This window comes from Oreochromis aureus, linkage group 18 (genome assembly GCF_013358895.1).
Source record: "Oreochromis aureus strain Israel breed Guangdong linkage group 18, ZZ_aureus, whole genome shotgun sequence".
Taxonomy (NCBI): domain Eukaryota; kingdom Metazoa; phylum Chordata; class Actinopteri; order Cichliformes; family Cichlidae; genus Oreochromis; species Oreochromis aureus.
Window position 1 is genome coordinate 19,736,439 of NC_052959.1, and position 15,287 is coordinate 19,751,725.

The following is a 15,287-nucleotide window of genomic DNA, read 5'->3' on the forward strand; positions in this document are numbered from 1 at the left end:
GCGATGTGGTCTGTACATGATCTGTCTTGTCTAAATCCTGCCTGCTCTTATCTCAGTCTCTTGTCCTATGCCTCCTTCAGTCTCTCCAAGATGATTCTGGTCAAGACCTTGCTGGGGATGGACAGCAGCATAATTCCTCACCAGTTGCCGCACTGGGATAGGTCGCCTTTCTTGGGGAGCTTCACCAGGTACCCAAGCTTCCAGTTGGCAGGCACTTGCTCCTGTTCCCATATCTTCACTAGAAGCGGTTGTAGCATCTCCGCTGCTGCTGCCGCATCTGCCTTGAGAGCTTGTGGAGGGATGCCATCAGGCCCTGGTGCCTTTCCATTTTTCAAGGACTTGATGGCTTTGGTGATCTCTGCCTTGGTTAGTGGACTGGTGTTGATACAGAGGGGTTCTTCTGCTGGTGGTATGTCGGGAACTGTTTGCGGTGGTGGTCAATTCAGGGTCTCTTCAAAATGTTCCACCCATCTTCTTCTTTGTTCTTCGTCACTTGTGATGGCTTTCCCATTGTTGTCCTTGACTGGCTTACTTGGGTTTAAACTCTTCCTGACAAGGTCCGGGTGATATCATACACTCTCTTCTGTTTATTGCTTTATACATAATTTGTGTCATGAGAAAATGAACCAGATGTGTGAATTTTAGTATTTTTAATTTTAAGAATAGTGGATTTGTATCATCTCTGTAACCAGTTTTATGGATTATATTTATGGCCTTATTTTGTAATATAAAGATTGATGATAGCGAACATTTGTAAGTATTGCCCCAAACCTCTGCACAGTAATGCAAATACAGTGCAATCAGTGAACAGTAGAGAATGTGGAGTGATTTGTGATCCGGAATGTGTTTTACCTTACTCAAAATTGAAATACTTCTTGAAATTTTGTTATGTATATTATTTATATGCGACTTCCAGCTTAATTTATCATCTATTATCACACCAAGCGACTTGAGTTCGAGAACTCTTTCAATTTCCACACCATCTATATGTGTCATGGCTGTGTGCAGGCAGGCAGAGAGGAAGGACCCAAAACGCAGGACTCACGGAAGCGAAAGTAACTCAGAATGAACTGCTTTATTGCAGGCTGCTTACCAAACAGAAGACTAACTAAACTGGAAAATATAAACTAACAGGCAGGCAAAAACAGGTAACAGGACACACAGCAGAAACTGAGGGTGAGTAGACGTTGACGATGCGACAGAGAACAAAGGTAACACAGGGCTAATATACACACGGCAGTAATCAAGGAATGAGGCACAGAAGGGGAACACACCTGGGAGAAATCACAGCTGACGAGACAGGGGAATAGTAAACCGAACACACTGACACCAGACACAAACCTCCAAAGTAAAACAGGAAACAAGAAACAACTTACAAGGAGGCAGACAGACACTGCACTTAATCTAGAATAATAATCAATACTATAGAAATATACCAAAATATAAAGAACTGAAGAAGCTGGGTCAGAATGACCCAGAACCGTGACAGTACCCCCCTCAAGGGCTGGCTCCAGACAGCCCAACACGACAACAACAGAAGAAGAAACGTCACAAAACAGAAAACAACCCAACCAGGGCGGGCGGTGGGGGTCCCGGAAGGAGGGACAGAGTCCAAAAACAAACCAAAACCCAGGTGGTCAAAAAGCACAGACCTAACAAACAGTTCAGGGGGCCGACCCGGAGGCCGACCGCACAGGAGGCTAAACCAGTTCAGTTCCGGAGGCCGACCGTGTGAAAGGCAGCGGCAGCGGGGCAGGTCCGGAGGCCGGCCATGCAGTAGCCAGTGGCGCAGACACAGTTCTGGGGGCCGACCGTATGGACGGCAACGGTGTAGAAACAGTTCTGGGGGCCGACCGTGCTGGCGGCAACGGCAGCGAGGCAAACGAAGGCAGTCTGGAGGCCGGCCACGCGGAAGGCAGTGGCGGCGACGCCCAACCATCGGCCCGGAAGGGGGCCGTCCACGACGGCAAGGACGTCCAGTCATAGGCCTGGAAAGCGGCCGGACAGGACGAGCAGGACGGACAGGACGGACAGGAGAAGCTGAAGCCGAAGCAGAGGCTGGACCAGGCGAGGACGAAGCCGAAGCAGGTGCTGATGCTGGCGACGCTGGAGCTGGCGACGAGGAGGCTGCTGCTGCAGGCGACGCTGGAGCTGATGCTGAATCTGGGCCAGGCGAAGCTGGAGGCTGGACCAGACGAGAATGGCGCTGCAGGCGACGGCGTGGAAGCCGGAGACGGTGGCGCTGCAGGCGACGGCGTGGAAGCCGGAGACGGTGGTGCTGCAGGCGACGGCGTGGAAGCCGGAGACGGTGGCGCTGCAGGCGACGGCGTGGAAGCCGGAGACGGTGGCGCTGCAGATGAGGATGAGGCCGCAGCTGGACCAGGCGATGGCGAAGCAAACGATGAGGCTGGACCAGGCGAGGCTGAAGACTCGGAGGCTGGACCAGGCGGGGCTGAAGACTCGGAGGCTGGACCAGGCGGGGCTGAAGCTGATGCAGAGGCTGCGGCTGCTGCAGGCGTGGATGAAGCTGCGGCTGCTGCAGGCGACGCGGGCGAAGCTGAAGCTGGACCAGACGACGGCGTGGGTGAAGCTGGAGCTGGACCAGGCGACGGCGATGATGCTGATGAGGAGGCCGCTGCAGGTGGCATGAATGAGGCAGGTGGCTGGACGGGCTCCTCGGGCCCCCCAGCTGACGAGGCAGGTGGCTGGACGGGCTCCTCGGGCCCCCCAGCTGACGAGGCAGGTGGCTGGACGGGCTCCTCGGGCCCCCCAGCTGACGAGACAGGAGGCTGGACGGGCTCCTCGGGCCCTCCAGCGGAGACAGGAGGCTGGACGGGCTCCTCGGGCCCTCCAGCAGAGACAGTCACAAAACCAGCGGGCACAGGGGCCCCTGGCAGGAACAAAACAGAACCAGCAGGCACACGGGCCTCTGGCAGGGACAGAATGGAACCAGCAGGCACACGGGCCTCTGGCAGGCACAGAACAGAACCAGCAGGTGCGGGGACCTCTGGCAGGCACAAAACAGAACCAGCAGGCACACGGGCCTCTGGCAGGGACAGAACAGAACCAGCAGGCACATGGGCCTCTGGCAGGGACGGAACAGAACCAGCAGGCTCACGGGCCTCTGGCAGGGACGGAACAGAACCAGCAGGCTCACGGGCCTCTGGCGGGAACAGAACAGAACCAGCAGGCTCACGGGCCTCTGGCAAACACACAGCAGACTGCAGCTGCACGGAGCATTGATTCTGCTCAGGCAGTGACTGCCGCTTGCAGTCCTCAGCTGGCTTCTTTATGTCCAGGGGGCCAGAGTTAACTGAATGCTGATATTTAACCTCTGGGGAGGCCCTGGAAAGAGTAAAAGTCTCTGATTTAGCCAGGTCTTGAGGAGCAGCAAAAGTCGGTGTGGGGCTATCCTCCTCCTGAAACTGAGTGGGTGGAGATGGTGGCTGAGGAGCGGGCAGTGCTAATGGCTGAGGTGCTGGCAATACAAGAGAGTGCACTGAACTCGACTGAACAGACTGGAGAACAGGACGAGACTGAACTGACTGAAGAACAGGTTGTAGTGGTGGTTGTGGTAAAGGTGGAACTGGTGATTGAGAGAATGACTGAGCTACAGGGGACTGGGCTGCTACAGGCTGAAGTATCGGATGAGGAGAGGATGAAACTAGCGGTGGAGAAGATGGTTGAACAACAGGTAATGAGGACACTGGAGACTGACCGGATGATAAGGCTAGTGACTCTTCTGCTAACCGAGCTACTGACTGGGTTATGGATTGTAATAAGGTTTGTAGTAAGTCTAGCTGTGGTTGTGACTGTGCTATGGGTAATGAGGCTGAATGCGGTGGAGGTGGCGACTGGGCTTCGGGCCGGGCGGCTAACTGAGTTTCGGGCGGGCGGCTAACTGAGTTTCGGGCGGGCGGCTAACTGAGAGTTTCGGCCGGGCGGCTAACTGAACAGCCATAGCCCCAGGATAAATACCTCCAGTCTTAACTCTGGGTCCGAAGGAGCTTTAGGCGCACAGTCTTTTGACTCAACAGGAAAACGATCACTCTCAAAACGAATACTTTCATTTTCCCCAACAGGAGAAACACGAGTCCCAGAATTCATGAAGCCGGCGTTAGCGGCCTTGGGGAAACAGTGTGTTTATCCCTTGACACAGAAAGGCGAATGAAGCGAGACTTTGTCACTCACCCTAGGCGGTTGTTCGAAAAGAGTCCCAGGCTCCTGCTGGAGCGGTGAGTGCTGGCGGCGCGTTCGCCGCTTACTCGTAGAAGAGGGAGCAGCGCTGGCAGGATGCGACGAGGATGACTCGGCTGAGGCTGCTCCTGCTGTGATGTGGAAACGCTGGGTGAGTCGGGTGGCACGATAATAATCCCTAACATCTTATAGAATGCCTGAGCCGGCGTAAGCTGGTTGCTTGCGGGCTCGTAGTAATCCTCCCGGGACCGGCTAGGCGTTTTCTGCGAGACCGGGCGTCCGAGGGAGGAAGCAGATGAGCGGGCGAAGTGTAGGCTGCTAGCGAGGAAAGGCAGCACGGAGGCCCTCCAAGCGCTAGCCGGGTCCCGTCAAAACGGGAGCTGCGCTTCCACCGTGAGTCCGCTGGGTCCGTGTACTGGTCGCATCGTTCTGTCATGGCTGTGTGCAGGCAGGCAGAGAGGAAGGACCCAAAACGCAGGACTCACGGAGGCGAAAGTAACTCAGAATGAACTGCTTTATTGCAGGCTGCTTACCAAACAGAAGACTAACTAAACTGGAAAATATAAACTAACAGGCAGGCAAAAACAGGTAACAGGACACACAGCAGAAACTGAGGGTGAGTAGACGTTGACGATGCGACAGAGAACAAAGGTAACACAGGGCTAATATACACACGGCAGTAATCAAGGAATGAGGCACAGAAGGGAAACACACCTGGGAGAAATCACAGCTGACGAGACAGGGGAATAGTAAACCGAACACACTGACACCAGACACGAACCTCCAAAGTAAAACAGGAAACAAGAAACAACTTACAAGGAGGCAGACAGACACTGCACTTAATCTAGAATAATAATCAATCCTATAGAAATATACCAAAATATAAAGAACTGAAGAAGCTGGGTCAGAATGACCCAGAACCGTGACAATATGAATCTCAACTTGTGTGTTTCTTAGGGAATTCCCAAATAAGACTATTTTAGTTTTACTGAGATTTAGTGATAGTTCATTCCTGTCAAGCTATCTTTAATTTGCACATTTCTGATGTAATTGTATCCAGCAGCTCCTTTAAATTACCCAGAGCAAAAAATATTTGTGTCGTCTGCAAATAATACTAATTTTAATTTATCAGATGCCATACAAATATAGTTTATATAAATAATACATAACTTTGGAACCAGTATAGAGCCTTGTCAGGGCTCTAGAGTGCGACCAATTTGGTCGCAAATGCGACCAAATTTCTCAATAGTGCGACTAAAAAAAAATACTTGGTCGCACCGGCGCAACCAAGTAAAAAAAATACTTGGTCGCACCGTATTTTCTCGGGAGAAATCACAATAAAAAGTTTCCGCAACTCTGAAAGTCTCCGTGTGTTCAACAACAGACACACATTGTGCCCATGTCGTGTTCTAAACCAATCAGAGATAGTCAGAGGCCGGGACCTCTATGATTGGCCGTGATCCAGATATTCCTGCAGGCCTACGTATGTTTACGTTTGAAAGTGCGGGCAGATAGAGAAGGGTGAGTAGCCAGGTCCGATAGAAGTGTATGAAGTTGGTATTGAGAAAATATGAAAAGAACAATTGATAACGTTTTCGTTAAGTTAAGGCCTGATCAGTCCAAAATTCTGAGCCAGCGGTCTGACACGGAGCCGACAACCTCTCAGTTTTTGTCAAATACTGGTCCGGAGACGGCATCAAAAAATGAGCCACATACGATCGACTCCCAGCCGGAGCCCAGTGAAAGTAAAAGTGAAAAAATGTATAAATTTTGAATCGAGTGGCTTGACCAGTTTCCCTGGCTAAGATACAGCCAAGCTGACAATATGATGCACTGCATTTATTGTCGCGAGTGTGGAAAGACCATGGCCGGCAACACTGCATTTGTCACTGGTGCTAATACGTTTCGACTTGAAACGCTGAAAAAGCATACAGTATCGAGAAGACACATTATATGCCGCGATAAATGCACTGCCCAAATGTCCCTCTTCCCACTGCCTTTCAGCGGCAGGCAGGAGTAAACAGGTCATCGGAGAGATCAAGAAGGCCAAATTACAGGAGCTGGCCATCTGAGGGGCATGTGACTGCAATGGAGGACAGTCCATAAGATAACAAGTTGTTCAGATATTGAAATGTTCAGATTGAAGCCTTTGACACTTTTTAATTTAGATTTTTTTTTTTAATTTTATTTAATATATCTTGAGATGTTTTAAATTTCTTTAATGTTGAAATTTCAGCTCAGTGAAGCACTTTAAGCACAAGCATGTTTAAGTAATCTTTCTTGTAGAACTTTGCTACAAATAAAGAGCTTTGTGTTGAAAGGTTGTTAGTTAATCATTTACAAATCAATATTTACAAATCAAAAAAACGTGAACATGTAAAACTGCGGTGTTAAGCAATGTAGTTAAAAAATTTGGGTACGCCTAACTTTTGTGCTGGTACGCCTAACTTTTGTGCTGGTACGCCTAAAAATAAAATTAAGGCGCACCAGTGCAACCATGGCAAAAAGTTAGTCTAGAGCCCTGCTTGTGGAACACCACAAGCAATGTCCAAGCATGATGAGGAACAGACACCGAGCTTCACAAATTGTTTCCTGTCACTTAAATAAGTTTTCATCCAGTGCAGTACAACCCACCTGATCCCGTACTGTTCCAGTTTATTAATTAATATGTCATGATTGATTGTGTCGAATGCTTTGTTGAGATCCAGAAATAGTCCAGCTGCATACTGTTTTTGATCTATAGCATTTGTAATCTCCTCAGTTGATTTGATTAATGCCAGTGAAGTTGATCTTTTTGATCTGAATCCATATTGACTGTCAGAAAGTAATTTATATTTATCTAAGAATTTGTCTAGCTGTTTATTAAGCAGGTTTTCTAGGATTTTGGAGAAATGTGGTAGTAAAGAAACAGGCCTGTAATTTTTGAAGTGGTGTCTATCCACAGATTTATACAGCAGCAGAACTTTAGCTATTTTCATTTTGTTTGGAACTTTTCCAGTCTGAAATGATAAGTTGCAGATGTATGTTAGAGGTCCTATGATTCCTTCTTGACCTTCTTATTGTCAATATCATTACAATCAGTAGGTGTTTTAAATTTACACGTTTACAATGTCAATTTTTTTTTTTCCTCCACTACTGTGAGGAACATTGAGTTAGGGTTCCTATCAATCAGGCATTTACTACAGTCTGCTGATGGCAGTGACTCAGGAATTTCTTCTGCCAGATTTGGTCCAATATTTACAAAATAATTATTAAAGCTATTGATCACATCAGCAGTGTTTTTCACTATATTGCCATTGTCAATAAAATATTGAGGATAACTTTGTTGTCCAGAATTATTTTTAATGATGCTGTTTAAAATATCCCATATTTCCTTCATATTATGTTTATTGTTGATCAATGTTTTACTACAATATTCGTTTCTACATATCCATAAAATATTGGTCAGTTTATTTTTGTATTTTTTATATTTGTTTTCAGCATCTTTTGTTCTTTGTTTTAGGAATTCCCTATAGAGTGCATTTTTCTTTTTACATGCATTTTGTAAATCCTTAGTGATCAATGGTCTATCTGAATATTTGTGCTTTCTGTTGTATTTTTTATTATTGGACAGTTTTTATCATACAAATGGTAAAATGGTAAATGGCCTGTATTTATATAGCGCCTTTACTAGTCCCTAAGGACCCCAAAGCACTTTACATATCCAGTCATCCACCCATTCACACACACATTCACACATTCACACAAGTTGCTGAATATTCTTAAAAATGTGCCATATGCAATATCAATATCACTTTCTTTGTAAACATTATCCCAGTTCTGATGTAACAGACCATTCTTAAGTGCATTCACGATTTCTTCTGTCCTTACACATCTATATCTTAGTTGTTCCTCACGCTGATTTCTCTTGTAATTAGTGTCATAAACTGCAAAAACTGGTAGGTGATCACTGATTTCATTAATTAATAATCTGCTCACAATGTTGTTTTCCATATTATTAGTGAAAATATTGTCGATTAAAGTGGCACAATGAGGTGTAATTCTGCTAGGCGGGTTATTTTAGGATGTAAACTCAAACTGTACATAGTGTTTAGAAATTCTGTGGTCATTTTATGCTTTTTCGGATTCAACAAATCGACGTTAAAATCACCACATTTAAACATGACTTTTTGATTAGTTTCAGAGAATACTTCTCTATACTAGTTTCACCGGAATACTTCTTTCACTGGTTAACTTGTGTGTCAGTTAGAGTGGCTCTTAGGAAGGTTTTTACTGCATATTTCCAGCTTGGCATCATTCTATAACAAAAAGTAGAAGTGCTTAGAAGTTTTTGAGTGCCCAATAAAAGAAAATATATAATCATTGCCTTTGCAGTACAAAGCCGGTCACAACTGGGAAAGGGGATGGACCATATGGTAGTGCAATTCATCATGATCGGTGATTGGTCAAAAGTCTAAAGTGAAAGAAGAGGAAAGAGGCTTGTGATTGGTCAAAAATGTCAGGGCTCGCAAAATCGCTAGCCCGACGTCCCGGGGCTAGCGATATCTCCGGTCGGGCGACCAAAATCTATCTCAGCCCCGCCCATGATAGCCCCGGGACGTCGGGCTAGCGATTTTGCGAGCCCTGAATGTGCAATGCAGGGGACTTCTGTTTTTCATTCACTCTGTTGTATCCATCCATCCATCTTCTTCCGCTTTATCCAGGGTCGGGTCGCGGGGGCAGCAGCCTAAGCAGAGAAGCCCACCCTCCCTCTCCCCAGCCACCTCCTCTAGCTTATCCGGGGGAACACCAAGACGTTCCCAGGCCAGCCGAGAGATATAATCTCTCCAGCGTGTCCTGGGTCTGCCCCGGGGCCTCCTCCCGGTGGGACATGTCTGGAACACCTCACCCAGGAGGCGCCCAGGAGACATCCTTGTCAGATGCCCGAACCACCTCAGCTGGCTCCTTTCGATGTGGAGGAGCAGCGGCCCTAATCTGAGCCTCTCCCAGATGGCTGAACTTCTCACCCTATCTCTAAGGGAGAGGCCAGCCACCCTTCGGAGGAAGCGCATTTCTGCCGCTTGTATCCGCGATCTCGTTCTTTCAGTCACTACCCACAGCTCGTGGCCATAGGTGAGGGTAGGGACGTAGATCGACCGGTAAATTGAGAGCTTCACTTTTACACTCAGCTCTCTCTTCACCACGACGGACCGGTGCAGCGTCCGCATCACTGCGGCCGCAGCACCAATCCGTCTGTCGACCTCCGGCTCCCTTCTCCCATCACTCGCGAACAAGACCCCGAGATACTTGAACTCCTCCTCTTGGGGCAGGAACTCATCCCCGACCCGGAGTGGGCACTCCACCCTTTTCCGGCAGAGAAACATGGCCTCAGATTTGGAGGTGCTGATCCTCATTCCCGCTGCTTCACACTCGGCTGCGAAGCGTTCCAGTGCGAACTGGAGGCCATCACCCAATGAAGCCAACAGAACCACATCATCCGCGAAAAGCAGAGACGAGATTCTGAGGCCACCGAAGTGAAAGCCCTCCACCACTTGGCTGCACCTAGAAATCCTGTCCATAGAAATTATGAACAGAATCAGTGACAAAGGGCAGCCCTGGCGGAGCCCATCACCCACTGGGAACGAGTCCGACTTATTGCCGGCAATGCGAACCAAGCTCCTGCAACGGTTGTATAGGGATCGAATGGCCCGTAGCAATGGGCCAGACACCCCATACTCCCGCAGCACCTCCCACAGGACACCCCGAGGGACACGGTTGAATGCCTTCTCCAAGTCCACAAAACACATGTAGACTGGTTGGGCAAACTCCAATGCGCCCTCAAGTATCCTTGAGAGGACAAAGAGCTGGTCCAGTGTTCCGCGACCAGGACAAAAACCACATTGTTCCTCCTGTATCTGAGGTTCGACTAGCGGACGAACTCTCCTTTCCAGCACCCTGGCATAGACTTTCCCAGGGAGGCTGAGGAGTGTGATCCTCCTGTAGTTGGAACACTCCCTCCGGTCCCCCTTCTTAAAGATGGGGACCACCACCCCGGTCTGCCAGTCCAGGGCTACTGCCCCTGATCTCCACGCAACATTGTAGAGGCGTGTCAACCAGGACAGCCCTACAACGTCCAGAGCCTTCAGGAACTCGGGGCGGACCTCATCCACACCAGGGGCTCTGCCACCAAGGAGTTCTTTAACTGCCTCAGTGACCTCGCCCCCGGGAATTGGTGGGTCATCCCCCTCATCCCCAGACTTTCCTTCCTCCTCGGAAGACGTGTCAGTAGGATTAAGGAGGTCCTCGAAGTATTCCTTCCACCGCCCGACAATTTTCTTAGTCGAAGTCAGCAGCGCTCCGCCAGCATTATACTGTATTTTTTCTTTATCAGGTGATGTTTCCAGCTCCTTTATCCCAACTGATGCCTCAACTGCTGTCTGTGGTCTTCAGCATGATCACAGTGTGTTATTTATTTATTTATTTATTTTTTACTGGTTTACAATGACACGACAGTAAGCATTATCAGTGTGCATACAATAAAAGCATCTAGTTTTTACTCCAACATTGATGAGGATTTTCCTTTGGCTCTTTTGAACCAAAACAGGTTGGAAAATCCCCTGAAATTAATAGCAATTAAGAATAATAATAATGTATTGATCCCCGTGGGGAAATTCCTCTCTGCATTTAACCCATACGAGTAAAGGAACCGTCATAACACTGCTATCTTTAAAAATAATAAGACTACTTTGACCTTATTTTCAACCCTACTTCATATCGTTTGCGCAAGTCGATTAAAGAGAATGTTCAAGTTGATCTAGGATCAGATGTTTATCACATCTGAAGATGCTTAAAATACTAACAAATAAATGTGACAGCTGGTGTGAGATCTGGTGTGTGAGAAAAAGTAAGAAATCCATATTCGTGAAGTGTACATCAGCATATGCCAATCAGAGTTTTGTCATAAAACGGAGTATGGAAAGCTCACATGGTGCCCACACATTTCATAAACATGCGAGATTAAAAGCCTGAAAATTCACAAATCACTTCCAGTGCCTGCACGATCCTCAGAGTGGTGAAAATTTTCATTGTACAGTCAGTGCCAGATTTTTTTGGTGGGGAAAGATTTGCATTTGCACAATAAACTAAAAGGAAAAATCACTTTTTTCTCCTTTTGTCTTTCTTTCTTCTTCTTCTTTTCTTTAAATCAGTGTGTTCGTTTTCAGCGACTAACCTCTTCTGAGCCCCTCTGTAGCTTTAACCAGGTTACAGCTGGAGCAGCAAGACTCCACCCCCTATTCTGGATCTGGTTTCTCTGCGGCTTCGTGACCGGTGTTCCAGATTAACTGGCGTTGGTCAAACAGATGTGTGGGAGACTTGCTTTTCAGGAGCCACTACCGACAAACCAGCAAATAAATATTTCATCTGTGATATTTGTGAGGTTACGTCAAACACACTCCCTCAGTCCTGTTACTCTTTAACTATGGCGTTATTTTTGTGACACTATTCTGAGCGCACAAAAAACATTTTGGGAGCACGCAAAAATTTTTTTGCCAGTGCAAGTGTTGCATTTTGAGGAGAAATTTATTTTGAGCAAAGAAAAGCATGCAAAAAATGTATTTCAGTGTTTGCTATTATCCATATACACATACAATAGCAGTCCCTCTCGCTCAGCTTTAGCATTTGCTCTTGCTCAGATCTCTGTGGACCTGCTTGCAGTGTGTCGCGCTCTCAACATTTCTGCCCCTGCAAGTTCAACTCTTTCTGTACACCCTTGTATTTGTGCCACAAAACCAATCAGCTCGCGTGCTACTGTAGCCAAACCCAGGCAAATATCCCAGAATGCATTTCGTCCAAGACTCAAACGAGGCAGTGGCAGAAGAATGCAGCGTGGCGGAATTTGAAATATTACTCTTTCTGGATCACAAAATAAACTTTTAAGATATTTAGAGGCCAGAATGTTGCTGTGTAAACTTCAAATATCTGCTCGATTTATCAAGACATCATATTTGCAACATTTGCAAAAGTGCCCTAACGTTTTCGGAGATACCTGTCCACACAGTTGGACTGGCCATCGGCCCACCAGGCGAATGGGCCGATTTTTCGTTTTTATGTTTGTTTTTGTAATGGTATAAACGGTATAAATGGTATAAAAATGAAAGGTGGTGGATTGGAAATTAAAGTTCAGCTGGACTGTTTTATTTAATACTGAAGTCTTACTTGGAGAGCTGTCAGTCTATTTTGATTTTCACCCATCATATTATGAAAATGTTTCCTCCTGAATTTAATTTTTTTTAATGTTAGATTTAATTCAAAGTCAGCTGTTCAAATAAGAACAGAACATGTTACATCAGGGGATATAACGTGAAAACATCTTAACATAAATAAATAAATCTGGGTAAATTCCCAGCCGATTAAACATGCAACTATTTTGCTGGTAATAACTGAAATGAGTAAAGAAAATCAACAGCCTATTTATGCAAGATAATTCATAATTTTATTGGGGGAGTTATATTGGTTGAGTCTGATTACTGGGGGGGTCATAACCCCCCTAATCCTCTAGAAATTACGCCCCTGCCTCCGCCACTGCCTCGTTTGAGTTTTGGGCGAAATTCTGGGATTTTTGCCTGGGTTTGGCTACAGTAGCTCGCGAGCTGATTGGTTTTGTGGCACAAATATAACGGTGTACAGAAAGAGTTGAACGCGCAGGGGCAGAAATGTTGAGAGCGCGAGCGACACACTGCGAGCAGGTCCGCAGAGATCTGAGCAAGAGCAAATGCTAAAGCTGAGCGAGAGGGGCTGCTATTGTGTGTGTGTGTATATGGATAATAGCAAACACTGAAATACATTTTTTTGCACGCAGCAATGAATTTTGTTCGCTAAAATTGAGCTTTTCGTCGCTCAAATAAATTTCTCCTCAAATGCAACACTTGCACTGGCAAATTCTTTTTAGGTGCGCTCAAAATTTTTTAACGTGCGCTCAGAATAGTGGCACAAAAATAATGCCAAATTAAACAAGCTGCTCCTGAAAAGCAAGTCTACCACACATCTGTTTGACCAACGCCAGTTAATTCGCGACGCCAGTTAATCTGGAACACTGAGATTTCTCTGTGATTTGAAGTAAACACTGGACACGCAGACAGAGAAGAAAGCGAAAGCCTGCTTACAATTAAGACCCAACTACGTACACCTCACATACCTTTATTTTCCGCCAGACCGCAGAAGCTCAGGCACAGCAGAGAGATGAGACTGATCCACTTGAGAAAACGGGCTGCCATCGTGTTATTTTTAAGCTCCCGGTGAGGTGTCATTCCATGCCAACAAGCCGAGATATTCCGCTTTCCCAAAACTTAAAAACGTCGCCTTTCCCCTCTCTCTCTCCTCGTTGAGTAAAAAAGACTTTTCCTTCTGTGGGGAACTCAAACTTTGACAGCTCCTTCACCTGCTCGCTGATATCTTCAGCAGTCCCAGCTCAGGCGGCGAGTGAGGACAAACTACTGGCTTGATCTGACATCACCAGGAGGGAGGACAGATGCGCCTCTCGCGCTGCTCAGGTACACGCCGGATGTACAAACAACTGCACAAACCAAACAGGAAAAAAGGGGGGGGGAAAGGGAAAACAAAAGGCAGCATTTTGAGAAAATGGACTGCACTGTATAAAAGTGGCCATAATATGAGCCACAGCGTGTATTAACACAGGCACAGGTACAAATAAAAACGCTGAATAAACTTCCTTGAGCAAACAAAGGCAACAACAGTAGCTCAGTAGCTGAACAGAACAGAAACACCGGCTTTTATGGTCTGTATCCTTAGTTTGGTGAGGCAAAAGACAAGCAAAAGAGGAAGATGTCCCTCATAAAGTCACTGACAACCAGTGTTGGGTAAGTTACTTTAAATTAGTAACTTAGTTACATTACTAGTTACTTCTCTAAAAAAGTAACTCAGTTACTTCAAGTTACTCGTTACTTTCAAAGTAACTAGTTACTAGGGAAAGTAACTTTGGTTTTACTCAGAATTCTCTTGTTAAGGTGTTGCTTCTGTAACTGGATATCCAGCCAGACTGCCAGTCTTCTAGCTTGCTTACTTGCCACAAGTGCACTGTGCCACCTACCAACAGAAAGGAAAAATAATGTGCACATTTCCACGAGAGAAATCACGCCTGGACCGGACGTTGACCGCCGCCATGATTCTAGCCTGCTTTTTACATCTAACACAAAACTGCAGTCGTGGTGCTTTTGATTGTACTCAGAACTTGGAGATTCTGCCTTCTGAATAGGAAGATGTAGGTAACACCAGACTGCAGATGAGCTGCATACAGAGCTGGACTGGGACAAAAAAAAAAAAATCGTCCGGGCATTTTGACTAGAGACCGCCCACCATTATAGGAAAAATCATAAAGCCTTTGACAGTGATGTACACTGTTCTGATGGTATATATGTATCAATCTATCAATTGTTTGTTGTAAGACTCAGATAATTATTTTTTTTTTTTTTAAAAGCGAGACATTTTAAATGAGAATAATAAAGAAAAGTATTTCTTTGTGCCCCCCTTCCCTGTTAATGCCCTACCTGGCCCCTGGCAAAACTTTGCTAGACCCGCCCCTGCACAGTTACCAGCTGTCAGCTACATAGAAAAGGATCCTGGTGTTATTTGTCTCTCAGAAACAGTTCATACCTTCCCTTCAACTCATTCATGTCACCTAAAAGGTAAACCTGTTTCTCCATCACCTGTTCAGCTGTGATGATTCAGTAAGGACATCTCCTGGTTTCATCTTCATGTTTCCCTCTCACCAGATAACCAAACCGATATCATGACCAGCAGCTTTACAGCTGTGGCTCCAGCAAACATCAGCTGATACTAGAAATTAATATTAAATAAATTCTAACAACAGCTGATCAAGCTTAAATGTGCTGCTGTTGTTTAACGCGACATCCGCTGGTTTCCTCTTTCTGGCGCAAAGTGGGCGATAAATAAACAAGAGAGAAAAGCCGATCAGCTGATCATTGATCAGTTTCGTGATTGAAGTAGAAACCGGAGAGAATGAGAGAAGAAGAGGTAGCTGTGCAGCTTCAGCTTTGTGTCTTTTTCATTGTAACTGAAGTCCGGGACAAACT

The 15,287-nt window shown here is 46.3% G+C and overlaps 1 protein-coding gene across 3 annotated transcripts in view; it reads right to left on the reverse strand.

Moving 5' to 3' along the window:
- Positions 1-13,714, reverse strand: part of LOC116331432 (epidermal growth factor receptor-like) — a 49,227-nt gene extending 35,513 nt beyond the window's left edge. For 2 of the 3 annotated variants that reach the window (XM_039602298.1, XM_039602297.1), the window contains exon 1: positions 13,373-13,713. In XM_039602298.1, coding sequence (XP_039458232.1) covers positions 13,373-13,484 — 112 coding nt within the window. In that variant the 5' untranslated portion in view covers positions 13,485-13,713. Of the gene's footprint in view, positions 1-13,372 lie in introns of all 3 variants that reach the window. The other variant, XM_039602296.1, reaches the window with a different exon arrangement.
- Between the last annotated feature and the right edge of the window lie 1,573 nt (positions 13,715-15,287).